Raw genomic sequence first — 21101 nt, 5'->3', positions numbered from 1 at the left:
ATGTGAAACGACATGGCTAATAAACATACCTCAAAAGTAACGTGTCAGTTGCACAATACAAGCCTCTTAATGTTTTACCTAGTTGCGGTTGCTTGTCGCACTACTTTTTCCTTTTTACGTTGAAGTATCCTAAAATACATCACGATTCAGGCTAATACAATTAAATATCTTAGATTACAACGAAGAAATATCTGTGGATGCAGACTACATGTGATTATAACGTACCCCTTCAAATGAAAAATAGATTTTGCTTACATAGCTGGTCCAATTTCACTTTAAAATCGGACCCACCAAGTACCGGCTCCCTCTAACACATTCGACTCTATAGTAAGGTTTGCGTCAAGGCCTGTAGTTCAGCAGTCTGGCGTGTATATATTTTGATATCCGAATCAGTGAAAGAAAACAAGTGGAAAACAGTGGTCCTTTTCCTCGCTGAAATACAAACCTAAAATAACAAACACAGGAGGTAAGCCCTTATAAATAAATGAAAGCGAAGCGATTTCTAAATTATTAGTAAAGTAAGGGTAATTGCATAGCGTCCCCCCTGGGTTCGGGCTCTCACTGGGAGTCCGTCGAAGACAGGAATCCTCACCGGGGGTCTTCAGCGATGAGCGCGATGCGCACGTGCGAGATAGCCTAATTACACAGCCGAGAAGAGAGCCGGGGTGCGTGACACGCAGACTTGAAGTGCACGGGCCGCGGGTGAAAGGCCCCGGGCCTCGAAGATACAGCGGAGTGAATCTTGGGCTTTGCCTCCACACCAGTGATACTTACCCCACACTCGCGGCACCTCTGGGGCGGGCTACCAGACCGCTAGACTCCTCTTTAAGACGCCGAAGTGAGATTCCAGCGCTGCCTGGGCGACGCCCATGAAGGCGACGGTTAAGGCCGTTTATGTCAGTCACTTCGGGGCGCACTGCAGCGGGGCTGTCTTGCAGTATGGCGGCGGCGGCCGAGGCCCGAATAGGACGAGGGGCCACGGTCTGGAAGCGTGCGGACAGGACGGCGGAGCCGAGAAGGGTCGTGGGGAGACCCAGAAGGATGTGGGCGGGGAGGCGGCCGAACACGGGGGTGTGAGCGACAGTGGGCGCAGTAAGAAAAAGAAGTTTCCGCGGGGCCACCGTCACGAACGTGAAAAAGGCGGGACAACCTCTCACGAAGAGGCCTGCCAGCGCATAAAAATCAGAAACTACCCCGACGCCAAAAGCTTGCGGAAACACCAGAAATCGTTACCTACTGAGAAGCCTGTTGAGCGGAGGGAAAAAGCAAAATTAACGTCGAGGCAGAGGGACCAAGCGGATGGTGCTGGAGAGGACGGGGACAGCTCCCTCCTCCTGGACGCTCAAAGGAAAAGCATGCAGCAAGCCCGCGACACTGACGCTATCCCTTGTCCTGGCAGTGTGACAAAAGCGGCGCACACAACAAAGTCAGAGCAGTTGCAGGAAGCCTCTATTCCCGACAGGTTTCAGGGCATTCGAGAGGAACTTGGTATCCCAGGTGGGCTCGTTAGGGAGCAACTGACCACTCGAGAGAGCAAGCAAACTGATGACCGGGAGAAAATAGTTGCCAAGACGGCCAAGAGACTCTCAAAACCCAAAGAAAAGGAAAACCTGTACAAAGAGGTGATCTCCACTAGAGAGGCCGTGGAGAACAGGCCGACTACAATACCCTGCTGCTCTTCGAGTTCTGGTTCCTACAGAGAAGGTATGAAGAGTGTGCGATACATAACAGTGTCATAGTTTTGATGTCGCTTTTATTTACGTGTATTGTAATTGACCGTTCATTCATGTCCCTCAGGCTCTAGTCTGAGCCATGTTAGGGAAGGTTTGTTGGGGAACACATAAGGGGGAGTGCTTGTTTGGCGATTGTTGGGTTTCAGCATGGCTTCAGTAAAAATCATTTTGGGGGATGTACGTGAATGACTAGTGCTCTTAACTTGTCCTAGTCGGGTAATGACGGTAAGAGGAGTAAGAAATGGAACGCATGCACTTTGAATTAAATTGACTGTTCTTAGGTATTGACTTGGTCTGAACAGAATCCACTAAGAAGCTACTGAGAAGCAGCCTATGGCATGCACTGGATAGGGGAAGTGATTGCTATTACAAATCTCCTGCGTGATAAGCATGCATACATACTTTGGGCCTCATCACCTATTTGGTTCCAGTCCCTGGCTTTTGTAGCTACTCTGCCTTTGAAGAAAGTCCAGGACCTTTAAGGCCGCCTGTGGACTCAAACATGTTGGCACTAGGGTCATAGGGCCATAGCACTCCCATTGACCCAATTTTTTATACTTTTAACAACCCTGACAGACCCAAGAATAAAGGGAACCCGGGGATCTGTCTGAGGGTTTTTATCTTTAATCCCCCCTGATCCTCACTTATCACAAAGAGCTCCCAACACTGTGGTAGAGCCCACCCCGACTTGTAGGCGTCGGGGTGACCAGATGACGAAGCATAACACCACTAGGGTGTGTGAGGGTAACTAAACAAAAAGGAATTGCTTCCTTCCTCACCTTTTAGTGAAGTTAGACACATACCCTCACACTGGATACTTCCTTTTTCGAGTTTAAGTACTCTTTTCTCTGACCACAGGATGGTCTGTTGGAGTATTTTTTGTGGTTTAATATCCATCGCATAGAAATGCCTACTTATGTATGATTTAAAAAGGAACTGATGTTACAGGGAAAGACTCCGCTTCATCTTGGATTGGGAACATCATAGATTTCTCTGGACAAACCATCATTATGTAAAGAGCAGTTTATAAAGATTATTCACCCCCCGTCCTCAAACTCATGGCCTTGGTTTGGCAGAAGTTTTACATCCTTTACCCAGTCAAGAATTCCCTAGTCCTGGTATTGTCCTTTATGTCCAACAGTCTGTGAGGCTTCCGGAAAAACCTCTCTGTGTGACCACGAGCAAGGAAACGTCAGGATGGCCTAGGCAGTGAGACTGCTTAACCACATGCGCGCTGGTGGAATTCTGTTCCTACGCTGAGTTTTTCAAAGGCGCATGTTACGTGACGAGCTGGGCTCGTCATCAGCGTGCGAGGAGGCTACGCCATGACGAGCCCAGCTTGTCATCAGCGTGGAAGGGGTTAACTACTCACTGAGCACAGCATCCAGCAGTATGCTGTCTGATTGCACAAGGAGCTCACAGTTCTCTCAAAGATTGCAACCTCTGATAAGTTTTGCTGGGACTGGTAGTCTTGATAAATGCTCTGTAGAGCTCATCATGTGGGTTGTCAGAAAAGCAATTGACAGACAAACTCAGAGGTGTCTGATGAACAACTTGCAGTCATAGGTAAGGGACAGTCTCTAGTCGCTGTACTGGTCAATGTAGAAGTGAACTGGTGGCAGGAATGCAGAATGTCTTGGTGCTCCCGGTGGCAGTCTACTTGGAGCAGAGGAATGCATTGGAAGGAATATCAGCAGGTTGGAGGAACTGTAGAAAAGGCAAATGGAGGATTGATGTGTGATGACTGTCACGGGTTAATGGTTCGGGCCCTACCACCAAACAGGACCATTATAGAGAGACACCCCTTAACCTATTTTCCCTTTAGCTGGACTCCTACTATGTTTGTGTAATACACAAGTTATTTTTCATGCAACCTGGTGTGGCGTCTCTTTTTGTAGTGTGCCTGGTGTGTCGCCTGTGTGTGTGCGGTGCTGTTTCTTTACACATTTCCTCCGGAGTTTGGCCCGCCCGCTATGCATCACACTACCCGTTTCTAATATCAATACTGTAAGAAAGCAGTTTAATTTCAGAATATCAACTTCCCACTGTCTACAAACACCCCCCTCCCCATTAATCTTGATTTCCTGGGTTCACTTTGTTGTTTGTTGGGAAAAATCTCAATCAAACTCCCCCAACTCGCTAAGAAACAAACCTAGTACTGTGTTTTTGTCAATATTTTCATCTCCATTTAACACGATTGCTTCCAGGTTTATCAACTGAGAAGGACGGCCCCACTCACCTAACTGACAACCATGCAACCATTTAAAACTGTACCTTGCATCTCTTGGTGCTCATCTGTTACCTAGTGTGTCTGGTATTGCTCTATCTTTTAACTCCATGCCTCCTTACTTTTGTTGTGCAGTAGTTTGGGTCTTATTCAAGTCACACTCGCTTTAAAAAAAATAGATCTTCAGTTGTTTACGGATGGTCGTGAACACGAAACAGCCGCTCAGCGATTCAGGGAGGTCGTTCAAAAACTTGGGACCTTAGTGTGCGAAAGATCAGCCTCCAATGTGAGTACATTTCACTCTAGGAATTTTGCAGAGGGAAAGTCCGCTAGAGAGCAAGGGACATGCTGGATGACAAAGTCTAGCAAATTCGTGCAGATATCTTCGTCCGGAGTCTGATCTTGCTCTAAACACATAGCACAAGGTTTTGAAATTAATTTGCTTCTCCACCTTAAGCCAATGGAGGTCACAAAGAAGGTGTGAGGTTGAAGCTATTTCGCATGTCTATATAGCATTCTGGCTGCTGAATTCTGCACCACTTCTAACCGTCTGATGGATTCTTTATCCGCCCCAAGTCGTAGACTCCTCATCATTACTGATGGTTCACAGTTCAGACTACCGCTAACCAGTTAGCTTAGTGATCCGCCATCACAAACACATTTTTCTCCATTGCTGGCCAAATCCGAATAGGTCCCATTGTGCCCCAACCCAGCTTGACCCTTGGCCTGTTTGGATCTTGCACAAGTCACATCAAAGACTTCCTGGGGGCTCTTCCCTTATCAGTAGCAGCACATCTAAAACAGTTGCACTCTTTTATTTGGGTGCCTATCTTAGGGCATCAATACATTTCCTTCACTCTTGTTTGGGCTCATCCCTCAGTAGGTGATTTTCTGTTAATCAGTCTCTTCGAGATTGTGGAATTGATAGGGTAGTAAATCCACTAACTTTCCTTTTGCTGACAATCATTTCCTTTCAGGTTCCTTTCTCCTTGTTTGCACATGCCTGCCTGTCACTCCATCCTCTCACTATTTTCACTTCACTCTGCAGTTCTCACCTGCTTGAAACACATTGTTCCATTCCCCTTTGATCAGTACTGATTCCTGTACCCACATTAGTGTCCACATCAATCTTTTGGTTTTCCCTCCTCTTGATAGGTATACTAGATAAACAGCAGTTTTTTCTCACGGAAACATGACACATACACCACAATGAAATTACATTCTCTCATCCCAGCCCTCCACCACGATGCCATAAGACTAGCATTAACTGTGCTTCTGCAAGAAAACTGATGGAAAAGAGGTTTGCGGTACTCACCACGGAGGGCAACCCTCAGAAGTCGAATTTGAAGTGCTTCACCCCCCAATAGTATACAAGAACCTTCACTCTACCTCCTAATAGCTGCTCTCTGCTTCTTAGGCACCATCGATGGAATCATCCCCACTAACTCATTGCTCTGTACTACTTGCAACAACATGGCTCCAAGTCCCTTAGTGGTGGCATCTGTTGTTGAAGGAGTTCCCCTTTACATGAATTCTCCATGAAGATATTTCTACACACAGGCACACATTCACACCCCACACCTTTATGATGTCAGATGCTGACTGGCATCCTTACAACCAATCAAATATACAGTGCTTCTTCAACAGTTCCCTCGGTGAATGGGCAGTCTTCCTAAAAACCTTGACAAATACTGTGTAGTATTTTGCCAACCCCAAGAATGTTATAATTTCTTAATTGTTTGAGGCAATAGCTTTCTAAATGGTCTCTATCAGATCAATTTTGGTTGCATGCCATCTTCAAATTTAATTACCAAGATACTTCACCGACACTACTCTTACTTAGCATTTTGCTATTTTCCATCACTACTCTTTTCCATCCTCTTCAGCACAGTTCTCAAGTTGTTGTGATTTTCAGGTGTTCCATTTCCTTAGACCAAGAGGTACATCTTCGAAAACTATTTTGTTAATTCATTGTAAAATTTGGTTGCATTGTTTTCTGGAACACTCCCACTCCGAGAAGTGTTACAAAGAAGGTAAGATGCCTTTAACCTTTTTGCAACCCTACCTTATGACAGACAGTGGATTAGTCCAATATGCTTACTACTGCAATATCCTGCCTCTGAGATGCCAAGGAGAGGGTGTCTGTCCAACCAAATCTTTTTTTTTTTTTTAGATTCACTCATATGCATATACCTTCGACCCCTGGCTTGGGTGCATGGACCTCAGTTAATCCACGATCAATTACGTTTTCAATTTCTGACCATTGGGGGTTCCCTCATTAGATGGGGCACTTATCTCACTTGTGCACAACTGGGGTACCACCCTTTTTTAACACCTTGTGTTTGTATTCTTTCAGAGTGGAGCCTGCTCCAGTAGCGCTGACTGCTGCGGGAGCCGAGCGGCGTACCAACATCCTGAGGCCGGGTGCCGGCCAGGCACTCGTGAATCCCGCGGGCGGCCCGGGTGCTACGGCAGGCCCTGGCTTTGCGGCCTGGTCGGGTGGCGCCCGTACGGGGACACAGTGTGAGCGGCCCTCCCAGAGGGAGGCCCGTGGAGCGAGGCGCTACATCGGGCAGCCCCCAGCGGTCGGCTGGGCGGGCCGCCGGCCTCATATCGCACTGTGAAGGCCGGTGAAGAGCCCGGGAGGACCAAGGGGCAAAGCACGAGCCCAGACCCAGAAGTCCAGCGTGGGCGTGTGCTGCAGGCCCAGTGGGGCTGATAATCTTTCGCCCACAAGAAGGGCACTGACTGCTGGCCGTACAGGGGCCCAGCACACCACGTGGCCCCCTTGTCACCACGGAGGGCCAAAGTTATTGAAGCGGGGGTATCAGCGAGGAACGGTGGTCACCTTAGCCGGCCCCTGGAGAGAGGGGGCTAATCCGGAGAGGAGGGGCTTGCAGCCACCTACGAGAGCTCCCAGCTACCACAGAGTGAAGGTGAGACTGACGGCCGGTCGGTGTGCCCGTGGAGGCGATTCTCCCTTAGGACGGCCCTCCTGCACTAGTCGTGGGTGGAGACGACCTCCGCGGCCCCGCACAGTGAATAGGCGGCAGGTGGACTGGGGGAATCGTCTACTAGTGTGGCGAGGAGGGCACGATTGACCTGTTGTTTGGGGGACGACGGTTGGAGTCGCCGGCGACCCTAGTTGAGGGGGCGGACCGCCCACCTGGAGACATCGGGTTCCCTGCTGCGCTGATACAGCCGCTCCTAGCCAAAATGTGGCCCAAGCAAGCCACAGCCACACAATCCAGTAAACTGGACAAGTACACGGTTCAAAAGGGTTCACCGCAACCTGGGGGCATGTTGGGTGAGTCGGCCGGGCAGAAAGAACCGTCGCTGGCTTCCATCATGGCAGCTATACAAACACTCGGAGCCACCCTCGAAACAAAAATTGACAAGGTTTCCGTCGAAGTCAATCTGCTCCGGGCGGACCTTAACAAAACCTCAGAGAAGGCTAAAACCAATGAGGCTGATATCCGGGAACTACAGTCCTCGTCCAAGGCAATGGAACACAGGGTGAACGAACTAGTGCACCAACATCGTCAGATGGCCATGCACCTCGAGGACCAGGAAGGGCGCGCCCGCAGGAGTAACATCCGCGTCGTGGGTGTGCCGGAAAATTTGGAGGGGCCCAGTGTGGAACTATTTCTAGAGGACTTGATCCTCAACCACCTGAAACCTAAGCGGCTGTCAAAAAATCTTCACGGTCGAACGGGCCCACCCTGCGCCTGTCCCAAAACCCAAGCCAGGGCTCCGCCTAGGACCATCATTGCCAAAATCCTGAACTTGGGACGCCATTTTGCAGACGGCCAGGCAAGTGGTTGACCTGAGCTATGAGAACGCCACTATCCAGTTCTTTCCGGATTTCCCCCTTCAAGTGCAAAGGTAACGGCGCTCCTTCATGGGTGTCAAGGAAACGCTACGGGAGAGAGGAGTTAAGTACCTGATGTTCTTCCCGGCGCAATTAAAGGTAATCGCAGGGGGCAAATCCCTGTTCTTCACCTCGCCATCAGAGGTCCAGGACTGGATTGATCGCCAGTCGGTACAGCCGCGAGACAGGTCTGGCGGTGATAATTGGCGGGACACTCAAGCAGCGTCGCCAGCACCTACGCTGGGGAGGACGGAAGTTGATGGACAGAGTCAGTGCTCCTGGAGGTCGAGGTCGGCGAGCCCGCGCTGGGGGACCCTTCAAGAGGAGTCCGATCTCTGAAGACAGAACTTCTGATGTAAACCTCTCCATGTTGTTAAGTATTCTGTGACTTGGTGCTGAGGGGCGGGTCAAGTGTGTATCTTCTTCTAGTCAGTTTTTGATGTGGGGGGAAGTGTGAGCATGCCTCAGTTGAAGAAGTGGGGTCCACTACTGGACTGGCATGGCCATTGATACACTCCCTCCTCCTCAGATTGACAGACTGCCCCACACAGACCATGGCGGGCTTACTCGTGGGCTGCCTGGGAGGTGGCGCGGACTCATGCCTGTTGTGACATGCCCGAGTGGCGGTGTGGGCGAGTTGGGTTAAACAAAGAAAGCAGTGGGGCGGAGAGGGGGCTGGAGTTGGGGCTGGTGCACGTTCCTCATAGGAAAGGACTAACAGGGAGGGAGGAGTGGGGTATTGTTAATTTTGTCCCATTCCGAGTTGGGGCGAAAGGCGCTCTGCTAATTGGGGATGTGGGTAGTTCTAAATCTACGGAGCAGGGGAGTAGGGTGGGGGAGTTGGGGGGGGGGAGCAATTGGGGGTGTGGGGAGTTGTGATGTGATGGGGAGGGGGGAGGTTGGGGATGGGTTGAGGCGGTTGGTATGGTCACACCGGGACTGTCAGTGCAAAGTTGTACAGTGCATCGGCTTACACGGGGCTGGCTCTCCAGTGAGAAAGGGTTATGGCTAAAAAGTGGGACAAAAGCCTGAGTTGGAATGTGAACGGGTTGGGGGACAAGCTAAAACGTACCATTGTATTGCAATTTGTCAGACGTCATCTCCCAGATGCTATATTGAAACAGGAGATCCACTTGCTGGGAAATACGTGTCACGCAATGAACAGATGGGGTACTCCATGACCGCTCATTCCGGCTTTACCTCTGGGTCCCGGGGGGGTGGGAATCCTTCTCTGGCGTAACTTCCCCCTTGTTATTGACCACACAGAAACTGACCCACAGGGACGATTGGCGGCTGTCTCAGGTTAATGGGAGGGGCGTAGACTAAACCTGGTATCGGTATATATTCCGCCGGGTCTTCAGACCAAGTCCTATCAAGATCTGGGCAAGCTTCTCCTTTCCCTCCCTGACGGTCAACTCCTAGTTGGGGGCTATTTCAATGCGGTGGCCTCAGGGGACCTCGACAGACACCCACCTAAGGACATACCAATGAGGCGCAGGTGGCTAGCCGACTTCAAAGAGACATTCGGGATGACAGATATTTGGCGCATCAAACACCCGACAGACAAACAATACACCTTCTTTTCTGGTCCACACTGCTCTTTCTCCCGCTTAGACTACATTCTTACACCTATGCAGCGGGGCACTACAATACAGGAAGTCACGCATATGGCGAAAGGTATATCGGACCACTCCCCGCTATTGGCCCATCTCACGATTGGGGACCGGCGGGAGGGCTGTATTTCACCCATAAATGCCTGGTATCTCTGAAGTGACGAACTGAGAAGGAGGCTATCTCACTCAATAGATCAGTACTTTGAGAGTAATGACGGCTCTGTGCAGTCTTCTGTGGCTTTGTTGGAGTCTTTTAGGACCGTCCTTAGGGGGGAGGCCCTGTCGGCGATAGCAGGCCGGTGTAAAGAAAAGGAGGCGCAGATGGTGACCATTGTGACCGCTCTTATTGAATTAGAAAAGGCAGCGCAGATGGACGGAGATCCGGGGATCGCTCACCGGATGCAACTTAAGGCAGCGGAATACAGGGCCCTGGCCACCGACGCCGCTAAGACAATGGCACGAGACAGGGAGGGTAGAAGATATGACCAAGGTGATAAAGCGGGTAAACTCATTGACTGGCTCGACGAAAAACAGCAGGCAAACAGGGTAGTGGCTGAGCTTACGACTGACTCCGGTACCGTTCTCACTGAACCCCGCAAGATTGTTGCTGAATTTGCACGACACTTTGAGCGGGTGTATAGTAGGGGGTCTGACTGCCCGGAGGAGGACTCTGTCGCCTTATTAGCTGACATTCGGATGCCAGCTCTTTTGCAAGTCGAGAGGAATACCTTGGAGGCGCCGCTTACCCTGGATGAGCTGGGGCGGGCGATTAGGGATCTTCGCCCGGGTAAGGCCCTCGGGCCCAAAGGCCTCCCGATTGAGCTCTACAAGCTCAAGCCTGATGGCCTTACTCCATACCTCAAGCGTATGTTCGAGGAGAGTAGGGAGAAGGGAGTGTTACCGAGGGATCAGTGGTTAGCCACAATCGTCGCCATCCCTAAAGAAGGTAAGCAGAGGGACTCCTGTGTCTCCTACAGGCCCATCTCTTTGCTGAATGCGGAGCCCAAAATACTGGCCAAGGTGTTCGCCAACAGACTACAGCCAGTCTTGAACACACTGATCCACCCGGACCAATCGGGATTCCTGCCTCACAGAAACACCGCGCTCAACCTCCGCCGTCTTAATGGGGTGATGGGTAGATGCCACACTATTCAGGAGGCCGCAATTGTGGTCTCACTCGACGCCACAATGGCGTTCGATACGCTTGAATGGCCCTACATGATGGCAGCACTCCGGAAACTGGGCTTCGGCCCCAATTTTATAGGGAGGGTGTGCCTCCTTTACTCGTTACCGCCCAGGTTACCGTCAACAATAAAACCTCTGAGGCCTTTCCATTGGAAAGAGGAACTCAACAAGGTTGCCCCCTCTCTCCCTTGCTGTTCGCCCTTTCTCTCGAGCCACTTGCCGCCTGGATTAGACAGGATGTGTCTTTGAAGGGGCTTCGGTGGGCTGACGGTTGGGAGGACAGGATCTCTCTTTACGCAGACGACATCCTCCTCTACCTCTCGCGGCCTCGGAGGTCCCTAATGGAAGCTCTGGGCACCTTCACTAACTTTGGGAAGAACTCGGGCTACAGTATCAATTGGAGTAAATCCCTTCTATACGTCCTTCATGGAGACCCCCCAGTTATTCCTAGAGACTGCCCGATCACAGTGGCTGAGGACGGCTTTAAGTATTTGAGAATCTTTATCTCTAAAGACAAAGCCAGGATGTTTGAGAAGAATCTACTGCGGCCCCTCCAGCGATTAAAACGAGACTCTGCTACCTGGCTAAAACTGCTGCTGTCCCTACTGGGCCGAGCGGCTCTTTTTAAAATGATGGCATTGCCGCAATTCCTTTATGCTTTACAGAACTACCCCGACCTGGTCCCACAGTCATACTTCGCGGCCGTTGAGGCCGCCCAGAGAGACCTCCTGTGGTCGGGCTCTCCAGGAATATCCCTTCAGAAAGTAACACTTGGATGGTTTGACGGGGGTATTGTGCTCCCGGACATACACAAGTACTACTGGGCTGCACACCTCTCGGCCATCAACCAGGGCACATATTGTGATGGTGGTGACCCAGGCTATGGAATGGACCGATGGCTCCTTCCGGGTGGTAACTTTGAGGCGGAACTTTATTCCAAACCGGGCAGGTATCCACTCACAGGGCCGACGAAACACTCGGTCCAAATATGGCACACAGTACAGCTGAAACTGGGTTGGGCAAATATTCATACCATGCCCACCCCACTATGGGCTTCCGAGAAGCTAGGAAACCTGGGCCGCTCCATGGGATTCCGTAACTGGGATCTTATTGGCATCTCTCAAGTTGGGGACACTTGGGGTCTGGATGGAGTTAAGTCCTTTGCCTCTCTTCAAGCAACGTACGAACTCGCACAATCAGAGTACTTCCGATACCTGCAGGTTAGGTACTCCCCCCAGAAGAATATTCCATTAGGAACCACACCCCCAAAAGCCTCCCCCTTGGAGGATAGGCTGCTAGATGGACATCTCCCAGAACATGCAATCTCCCTCACCTATAAAAAGCTAATCAACAACTCTCCAGACCCGCTGCTTGCTCTTAAGGGGAAGTGGGAGGCAGACAGACTGGAAATTGATGAGGAGTGGAGGAGCGCGCTTGCTTCCCCAAGGAGACGGCGATATCAGCCAGGCTCCGACTCATTCAGCTCAAAATATTGCATTGGGTTTATATTTCTGGTACACAACTGCAGCTGATGGGATGTAGCGAGGACGGTCTCTGTAGGAGGGGATGCTGGGGTAGGCACCTTCTTTCACATAGCATGGGAGTGCACAGTGCTACACACCTACTGGAAACGGGTGATGCGCTGTATGCAAGAAGTGTGGGGGGTGGAATTGAGACTGGAGGCGAAGCGGTGCCTCTTGAACATTTGGGAGCCCACCGACCTTCCAGCGAAAGGGAGGCTATGGGTGACGCTGGGGCAGACTGTGGCAAAGCGGAACATTGCTAGACTGTGGGGGGCAACCGAGGCCCCAAAAATTGTCTCATGGAAAAGGGATATGGACTGGTGCATGCTCCAAGATAAGACCGTGTACATGACATGAGGGTGCCCCAAGAAATGGGGGGGCGGTGTTGCCAAACTGGAACGACTACAGAGGGAACATCTGTGAACCCCCCCCCTCCAACCTCAACTCGTAGTCGGGGAGAGGGAACATGATTGTTTCGTATAGGCTAATGTACTCACTCTAACAATTGACCGTTAACTGTCAGCTTTGTGTTTTCATGGTGCACTGAAATAATTGTATTGCAAACTTGTGTTGACCATCACTTGCTTTAAGCTGTTAATAAAAAGAATAAAAACATTTTTTAAAAATGGAGGCGTCCATAACCTGATGGAAGTGATCATCTGTAGTGAGGTAAATAATGTCTTCCACCTCCATGTACTCCTCAGAATCCTGCATCCTTCAATGATGAGGATTGTAATACATCCTTTAAGTAGGATGGTAATAGAAAATTCTGGGGCAAACAAAGGAAATTGTGCGTGAATCCCAGAAGGGATTATGAATCAGCCGGTAATAGGCCCTGGGACCAGTCCTCCCTTCAATAAGCAGGGTAAGATATATATATCGCCACCTGGAACATGCCCCAAAATGCTGCTTCGAGACTTACCATACCCACTGAGCGCATGTTCAGCTCCAGATGGTGTCTCTAGTAATTTATATATTATTGGGCAATGTTTTTGAGGAATGCGACAGCCTACATACACACATGCGTCTGGTCTTGCTCCGCCACTTGAAATGGAACAGGTGGAGGCAAACTTTATAGCAGGAGTATTGGCAAGTAACACCTGTTTTAGCCGCTAAATGGTATACAAAACAACGTAAATGCAGAGGTAAAAAATACTTAGTTGAGGCTGGTAGAGCTGCAAAAAAAGAGTGGGGTGGAGCGTCTGCAGAGAATGTTGAGAGGAACTGCGGCATTCAGATTGGATAAGCTGTTTTATGTTTCTTTTCCTGAGTGAATCATGGAAAATAAAATGTAATGTTGAGACCTACATAATGTTTAATGGCCGCTGGATTTAATAAAGTGGAGAAAGTTAAAGCCTAATCCTCGCCTCCGGTCCTTACATACGATTTATCAGCTACTATATGTATAGGAGAAGTGCAGTATAGGTATCCTTTACACAATACACATTCTGTGTGGTTAGTTTGTCAAACATATATGAGAGGTGTAAGTTTTAAGGAGGAAGGTCCCTGCATGGCAAGGAGATCTTTGGAATCCAGCCTCAGTTAGACTTTTTCTTGAGTACCCTTTGAGTCTCTCCACCTCTCTAGTCTACACCAGAATCATGGGGGCCACTGAAGGTGGTCCATGTGTTTTTCAGATGTTCCCTTAGAAGAGCACATTGGATCTTGCTTGGGGGGTATACCCAAAATATAACCTCACCCTTATTCTAGCGTGGTTTGCTGCCTACCATGCTAGACTATGTGCATTTGGTGGTTGCTTACAACTGAGTGTGGTCTAACAGATTAGGTTTCTAGCAATATGCTTGTTGAGTAGGTATAAGGCATTTTTTTCCTTGGAAGTTAGTGGTTACTGGTCATGATTTCATCTTATCTAGACTACTCCACATTCCTTTACCAGGGCCTGTGTACGTACGCCATGCCAAACTCCATGTTGAACATGCTGAACATGCTGCATGCATTTTGGAGCTTAGTGGGCATAGCTTTATTTCACCAGTGTGAAGGAAAACAGACCCTCTGTAAAGCTCATTGAAGTCTAGCACATGTTTTTTGGCCCAAAAATAGCTATTAAGCATAACGAATATTCTGAGTACGATTCACAATAATCACAATATTCTGAGTGCTCGCTCCTGTCTGAACCGTTGAAGCACTTGACATTAAAGTCTATACTTTTTATGTGACTTTTATACAATTTAAAGCTGACTTCAGTAGATCTGCCACCTTGAAAACAAGGCTATGCTGGCTTAACAGACACGTCAATGTGCATTCATAAAAAGACGTTAGTAGTGTTTTTAACAGGTGTAAAACAAATTCACTTGTGTTATAACAAGCACCTGTAAAAAAATTACATTGTAATCAGCTTTGTTTCATTGGCTTCTAATCGTTAAGCGATCTGTCTGCAAATGACTTTGCCCATGCCTCTTTTAACCTGGCATTAAATATGTATGCCATTGCATTAAATCCCTCTTTGCTGGATCTCTGTGGTCCTCTACGTCTTGTATTTTTTCACTTCGCTCTTCGTCTTGTATTTTTTCACTTCGCTCTTACGCAGGACCCTACTTGAAGGTCATGTCTTCTCAGTCTGCACATCTAAATATTTAAATACTCTTCCAACTGCCTTCCTAGACATTTCTGACCATTCAGTGTCCCAAAAGAAAGGGTGATTTTCACCACTGACTAATGTACCTCTACATTTCTGTATGCTTAGTTTCTGGTTCTGTGATCAAAGAAACTGTCCTTTTCACCATTGACTTATGGTACCTCTTCATCTTCTCTGTAAGCTCTATTTCTGGGTCTTTCATACATCTGCACGAGGACATCGTCTCTGTAGCAACATGTTCTATAATGTATCACATTCACTCATCTACCATGCAACGTGATCCCAGCTTCCGTGATGTATTGTATAGAGCTGAGCAATGCCTGTAAAAAGATAGGCCTGGTCTGAATTTTCCTACTGGCTTTATCTAAGTTCACAGATTAATTGTTTAGTAACCACCCTTTCCCCAGACCATACACACCTGTCACAAACACTGAACAAAAAAGCCTGGACTTTGGGTGTTCCTGGTTATTGACCTGTACACCCAATGCAGGTTAAATATTTCCCCCTTCAAGTCAGCTATTTCTGCTTCTTCTGGACTTTGAGAAGGAATTTCTACCTTTCTTAACAGAATAGGAAGCACGACCCAGCTTCCTGAAGCATTAACAGCGTGGGCTCAGATCCACAAAGTTGTCCAGCCTTACTCTTGGACAAAATGCGGCTAAAACCCAACATATCATAGGAAGTGGGTTGCATTGTACTGCCCTAAGACCTTTTCACATTGACTAGAACTTTTAGAGGAGACATAAAATACAACACATGAGAACTGAGTGAGTACAAAGCTAACTTAGGATACATAAGCTTTTCCATTTAGGATAATAATGGTCAGAAGGCTCAACAGTGACTCCATTAAAGCACTTAACCATGTAAATGCTACAATTGTGTTTGGGGGTCTGATGTTGGTGCTGCAAGATCTTTCTGCTTACACCAGGGCTCAGAGAAAAAGACTCACATATTCTGTATAAGGAATCTTCCTTGTTGTGTTATGTTTGAGAAAACAACGGCCTTTCAACCTTTCCCAAACACCTGTTTGGGCAGGGAACTTAATCACTGCTTGGTGCCGGTAGCACAAAAAAGGGAAAAACTCAAACTACATGCTATTTATCGAACATAATAAGTTCTGAACCCTGTGGAATTGTATTTTAAGAGGCGTGATAAATATCGTTTCCTAGGCATAAGAAGGAAGAATCAGTGAAAATAATATACACAGTTTGGTTGTGGTGTAAAGGGAGAAATTAGTGGGATTGACACCTTCCTTTTCATATCCCCTCGGTACTACACAGTTACTCCATTGTACAGCGTATTTTTACGGCTACAATGCCTACTCCTGATTTATTTTGCTTCCTATTTGGCACAAGTGAATAAGGTTAATAGTCCCTGACACTTTCTAGCAATGACTTTTAAAGTCTGGATGTCTTAAATGTCTCATCGCGTTTAATGCCATTCATTTGTTAAAATGTCAACTTTGAAGTACAAGAATGTAGTTTAATGTTGACCGAATGTGTATATATTGTAAATTTAAACCCCCAACACTTTTGAGGGTTGAGCTAGGCAGCTTCCCACCATCTATACATTCAGATCGACTAACATAATTTAGTTTGAAATCAGAAATATAAAGAGTGTTGTTTGAATTCAGGTATCAGTCCGATGAAGGCCAAGCAATAATCCTATTTTGTCTAAAATTGCAGATATCTATGATTGTATTGTGCCAGATGTCTTTGGATTTCCTTCTAATTTTCAAGATGATTCTACTCCAAAACGAAAGAAGACTAAGGTACATGTCCACTAGAATTCACCATTTGTTGTTTTGCTTTGTTGCAAATGTGCATTTGTTGAGCAGACACACCTTCTATTTTTTTCTCTCAATAATACAAAGGGTGATTAATTAATTTTAGAGGAGAGTGACTAACCAGACCGAAAATATAGACGGTGGAATTGATTAAAAAAACAGCTTGTAAAATAATTCTATGCATTAGAAAATCCCATTTTACATTAGTTACCTGCATTTAAAGTTAACATACAAAGTTATTAAGCATATATAACCCTGGTAAGGACCAGACTGTTCTTCTACAAAATGGTGGAGGCACCCTCCTGATAATGATAACATATAAGCCTCAAAAGACTGTAAGAGGTAGCCCAAGAAGATTGGGGCTCAAAAGAGCACGAAACAGGATAGTAATAAAGCTTACAATCATGGAACAAGTGAGAAGAAACAAGGGGAAAATGTAAGGACTGATTCCTTCGCATAAACGAGAGACAGATTGGCGTCGCCACACTTTGTTAGGGATGAAGACTAGCAGGTATATGATTAATATTATTGGTTACTAGTAGAATGTGTGAGAGTGAAGGCAGAAGGCTGTGCAGCAGAGTGGCGTACGATCTTGTGATGAACATTGATCTGCATTTCACATTAGATACCAAAACTCTTGGGAATATGAAACAGGATGGTGCTGAAAGCCTCCGCGTGAGTTGAAATTGCAAATGCATCTTATTGTGTGTGAGAGGGGTAGAAAGAAGACTGTATGGAAGAGTTTGGAATGATTTTGTACTGATAACGAGCAAGGAAGTCTAATTTCAGCGTCTTAACCATGACTTATCCACAACATCAGGCATTCCCATTTGAAATATAGCACTCAAATGCCTCCTCCCCTGTGCTTGCCTGAACACGAAAAATACATCTTTGAATTAATAATAGTTTTAAAATCCTTTCCTTTAAAACCTAGCACTTAAACCATCTGGTAATTACATAGGGGAAGATGGCGGACGCAAGGGCGTCTGAGTGAGGAGCAGCGGCAGTGGTCTCGCCGTTCATTATTCTCCTACTGGACCTACAGGATTAGAGTGGACCCGGCATGTTTTCCCTTTAGTGGATAATGCAGAGAGGGAAAATCCGGCGTACAAAATCTGAATTGGCTGTACCTGGCGCTTGTTCACGGGATGCGGCGCGATCTCTTTGGCTGCTTTCAGCGTTTGCTCCAGGTAGCGTGGCGGCGGTCAGCTGGTGTGGGAGGCGTCCCTGAGCGTTACTGGACCCTGGAACACTGCAGAAACTGGGAGAGCTCTCACGGAACAGAGGCGAGTAGATTTACGGCACGTCGGCTCCCCAGCTCACAGCAGGATTGTCGGCTCTTCAGGTTACAGCGGAATAATCGGAGCGGTCAAGATAGGATGGCTCCTAAGAATTCTAAGCCAAAGACCCAAGCAGCAACTGCCGCGGCACAGGAATTGGGACAGTCTGGTGGCAGTGCTACACCGACGGTAAGCCAAATGAGAAAATTAGCTGCCCAAAGCAAATCTCTTGCCACAGATGTTATAGGGAATTCTATAGTGGAATCCTCGGCACTTGGTTTGGAGCAGGCAGCACCAGCGATACCGACATCACCAGTATCACAGGCTTCACAGGTGCACTCTGGGACTCGTAGTGCTCGAACCGGTTTTGGCAGCAATCCCAAGATTCATGAAATGTTTATGAAAAAGACCATTAATGCTGGCAATGATAAAGCTAGTAAAGCCAGTAACGCAGAGCAATCTCAAACTCAACAACAACAACCAGTGATTCAGGTGGGCAGAGACTCAGTACTAGCTGATAGCCCCACCCCATCTAACGACGACGCAAGTATCAGCTTACCTGCCTCCTCTGCTGTTCTGAGTAATATCCAGATTGGAAAAGAGCGCCCTTTGACGGTGCAAGTATCTAATGAGAGTATTGGAACAGAGTTACATTTACAGATTGAGTCGGATGTATCAAGCAATAATGTTACATCTATGGTTGAGCAAGTCCCATCTCCGGGTAATCATATACAGGGAGCACCAGACCCGCTGAATTTGCATGGGGATGTTGATTCAACTGATTCTGTATGTCAGTTTTACTCAATGTCGGACTTATCCACTGCTTTGGAAACGGGTAGCTTTGATGGTGATGCTGAAGGAGGGGGAGAATGGGGGGATGAGGGGAGCGGCAAGAGTGTACATAGCTCCCCACATGACTCAGAGAGTGATCTAGATGAGCTACGGGACAGACCAGACTGGGGCGCTGATGAGCATACAGTACTCATGGTTAAGGGCGCCACTGGTGAATCTTCTTCTTTATCTCCTTTCCCTGATGCTTCTTCGGACGCTCCGATTCCTAAAGTGACACATTATATCAGTTAATGCTCCAGCATAGGGAGGAGACCAGGACGGAGAACATGCGGACCCAGGGGGCGGTTCGTCACCTACAAAATAATCGACGACAGGTTGGCAAAATTTGTAATGAGGTATCTGCCAAAATGGTGAAAGCGGAAGCACGGATATCGACAATTGAAGACTCAATGATACAGCTATCCTCGCTAGAAGGGTTAAAAGAGGAGATCAACTGGAAACTCGAAAATAGATCACGTAGGAACAATCTACGAATTCTAGGCATTCCTGAAGGAAGCGAAGTAGGGAACATTAGACAGTTTGTTATTAATCTTTTATAGAGGCCTTTCCAGAGCTCACCCAATGGAAATGGGATATGGAACTCCAAAGAGCTCATCGATTTCCATTCCAAAGGAATATCAGAACTGCTTCAAATGCTAAGCCCAGGGCCATATTGATTTGTCTGAATAATTTTTTAGCTACGGAGGCTCTTTATGATTTAGCCAGACCTGATAGGAAACGTAAGGGAAAAGGCCTGGACTTTTTTGTTCGACCCGACTATTGCCATGCCACTGAACAACAACAGCGCTGGCAATTTCGTCAGTTAATCCCGTCTATCCAGGCGAAGGGCGCCCAGGCCTTTCTCCTTAACCCTTCTAAACTCAAGATTATATTTAAAGAGAGATCATACTTTTTAACGTCTGAGGGGGCTGCGAAAGAACTATTAAGCACATTATGATATATTTAGCTATAAGGCTCTTTTGTCAATGTGATTGTGGAGGTATTCATGTACTCTATGACTAGGATATCAAACTCTGGCATCTATGAATCTTTGAATCATTAGATATGTGCTCTAGGCAGACGTGTGGTGTTTTGGCTATCTGCTTCTTTTTTTTTTTTGCCTTTTGATATCCCCACAATTTATTGGGCGCTGAATATTTTGTCTAGCTGGGTATTGTGTAGGAGATTGAATGGCGAGACACAAGTTGCAACTCACGTCATCAATCTGAGGGACTTTTTAGTCCCTTTGCCCTTTAGTGGGAGGGGGAGGGGGAGGGGGCATGGGGGGGGGCTTTGCGGGTGGCAGGAGGGGGGGCAGGGTGGTGGGAATGGGGCAATCAAGGTCAGGTGAAAAAAAATTGGAGTCATTTGAATATGAATTGAATTTGAATTTGAATTTGAATTTAAAAATACTTATAAAGCGCACGTACACTGAATCAGTTTCATGGCGCTGGTGAGGTCACTGAGTGAGAGCAAGAAGAGAGCTAGGTGCCAAAGGCCTGCTGGAATAGTAGCGTTTTTAGTGACCTCCGAAACTCCATATAGGAGGAGGAGAGTCTTAAAGGTAGGGGGAGGTCATTCCAAAAGGTGGGTGCAAGTACAGCAAACTTCTGCCCCCCTGCCCCCTTCTTTTTAAAACGGGGCGTAGTTAGTAAGGCCAGGCTAGAGGAGCGAAGGTCCCTAGAGGGAACATAGGGAGAGATTGCCGAGTTGATAAAGGCAGAGGCAGTGCCCGCTCTTGCTTGAAAAGTTAGACACCCTAACTTGAACCTGGCTCGTTGTTTTATAGGGAGCCAATGTAGGCTCCTGAGCAGTGGGGTCGAATGATGGGACCTGGATAAGCCAAAAACCAGGCGGGCAGCCTGGTTCTGTACCAACTGCAGGCGCTGCAGAGCATAGGCAGGAGCTCCATTATAGATGATGTTGCCATAGTCAATCTTTGACAGGACCATGGCCATTAGGATCAACTTTAATGCAGAGGTGGAGAAAAACCTGGCAACTTTCCGAATAACTCGAAATGTAAAGAAACGGGAAGAAACCACAGGGTTGATATGTGAATGGAGAGTTAATTGATTATTAAGCATGATCCCGAGTGTTTTAACTGAACAAGAAGGGAGAGGAGGGGACCCAAGTGAAAGGGGCCAAAAGGAGGGGGACCAGGGGTTGGCAGCACCGCCCGTCGCCACAAGTTCTGTTTTATCCGGATTAAGTTTTAACTGATTGATGTTCATCCAGTCTCGGATAAATAGCATGACGGACTGGAAACTGCCAACTCCTGAAGGGGAAGAAAGATCAAAAATGAGTTGTAGATCGTCTGCATAATTATGTACAGTGACCTCCATATTCTGTAAAGCAAACACCAGTGGAAAGACATAAAGATTAAATAATAAAGGGGAGAGAGCAGACCCCTGGGGGACACCACAGTTGACATTACGCAGAGGAGCCGAGAAGGTGCC

General features: G+C 47.6%; 1 protein-coding gene across 1 annotated transcript in view; it reads left to right on the top strand.

Moving 5' to 3' along the window:
* The first annotated feature begins 869 nt into the window (after positions 1-869).
* Positions 870-21101, top strand: part of LOC147703025 (uncharacterized) — a 331974-nt gene continuing 311742 nt past the window's right edge. Inside the window, exons 1-2 of the mRNA XM_086928867.1 lie at positions 870-1704; positions 16434-16519. Coding sequence (XP_086784993.1) covers positions 870-1704; positions 16434-16519 — 921 coding nt within the window. The remainder of the gene's footprint in view (positions 1705-16433; positions 16520-21101) is intronic.

This window comes from Lissotriton vulgaris, chromosome 7 (genome assembly GCF_964263255.1).
Source record: "Lissotriton vulgaris chromosome 7, aLisVul1.2, whole genome shotgun sequence".
Taxonomy (NCBI): domain Eukaryota; kingdom Metazoa; phylum Chordata; class Amphibia; order Caudata; family Salamandridae; genus Lissotriton; species Lissotriton vulgaris.
Note: the sequence above shows the minus strand (reverse complement) of the source record. Positions and strands in the feature narration are given on the sequence as shown.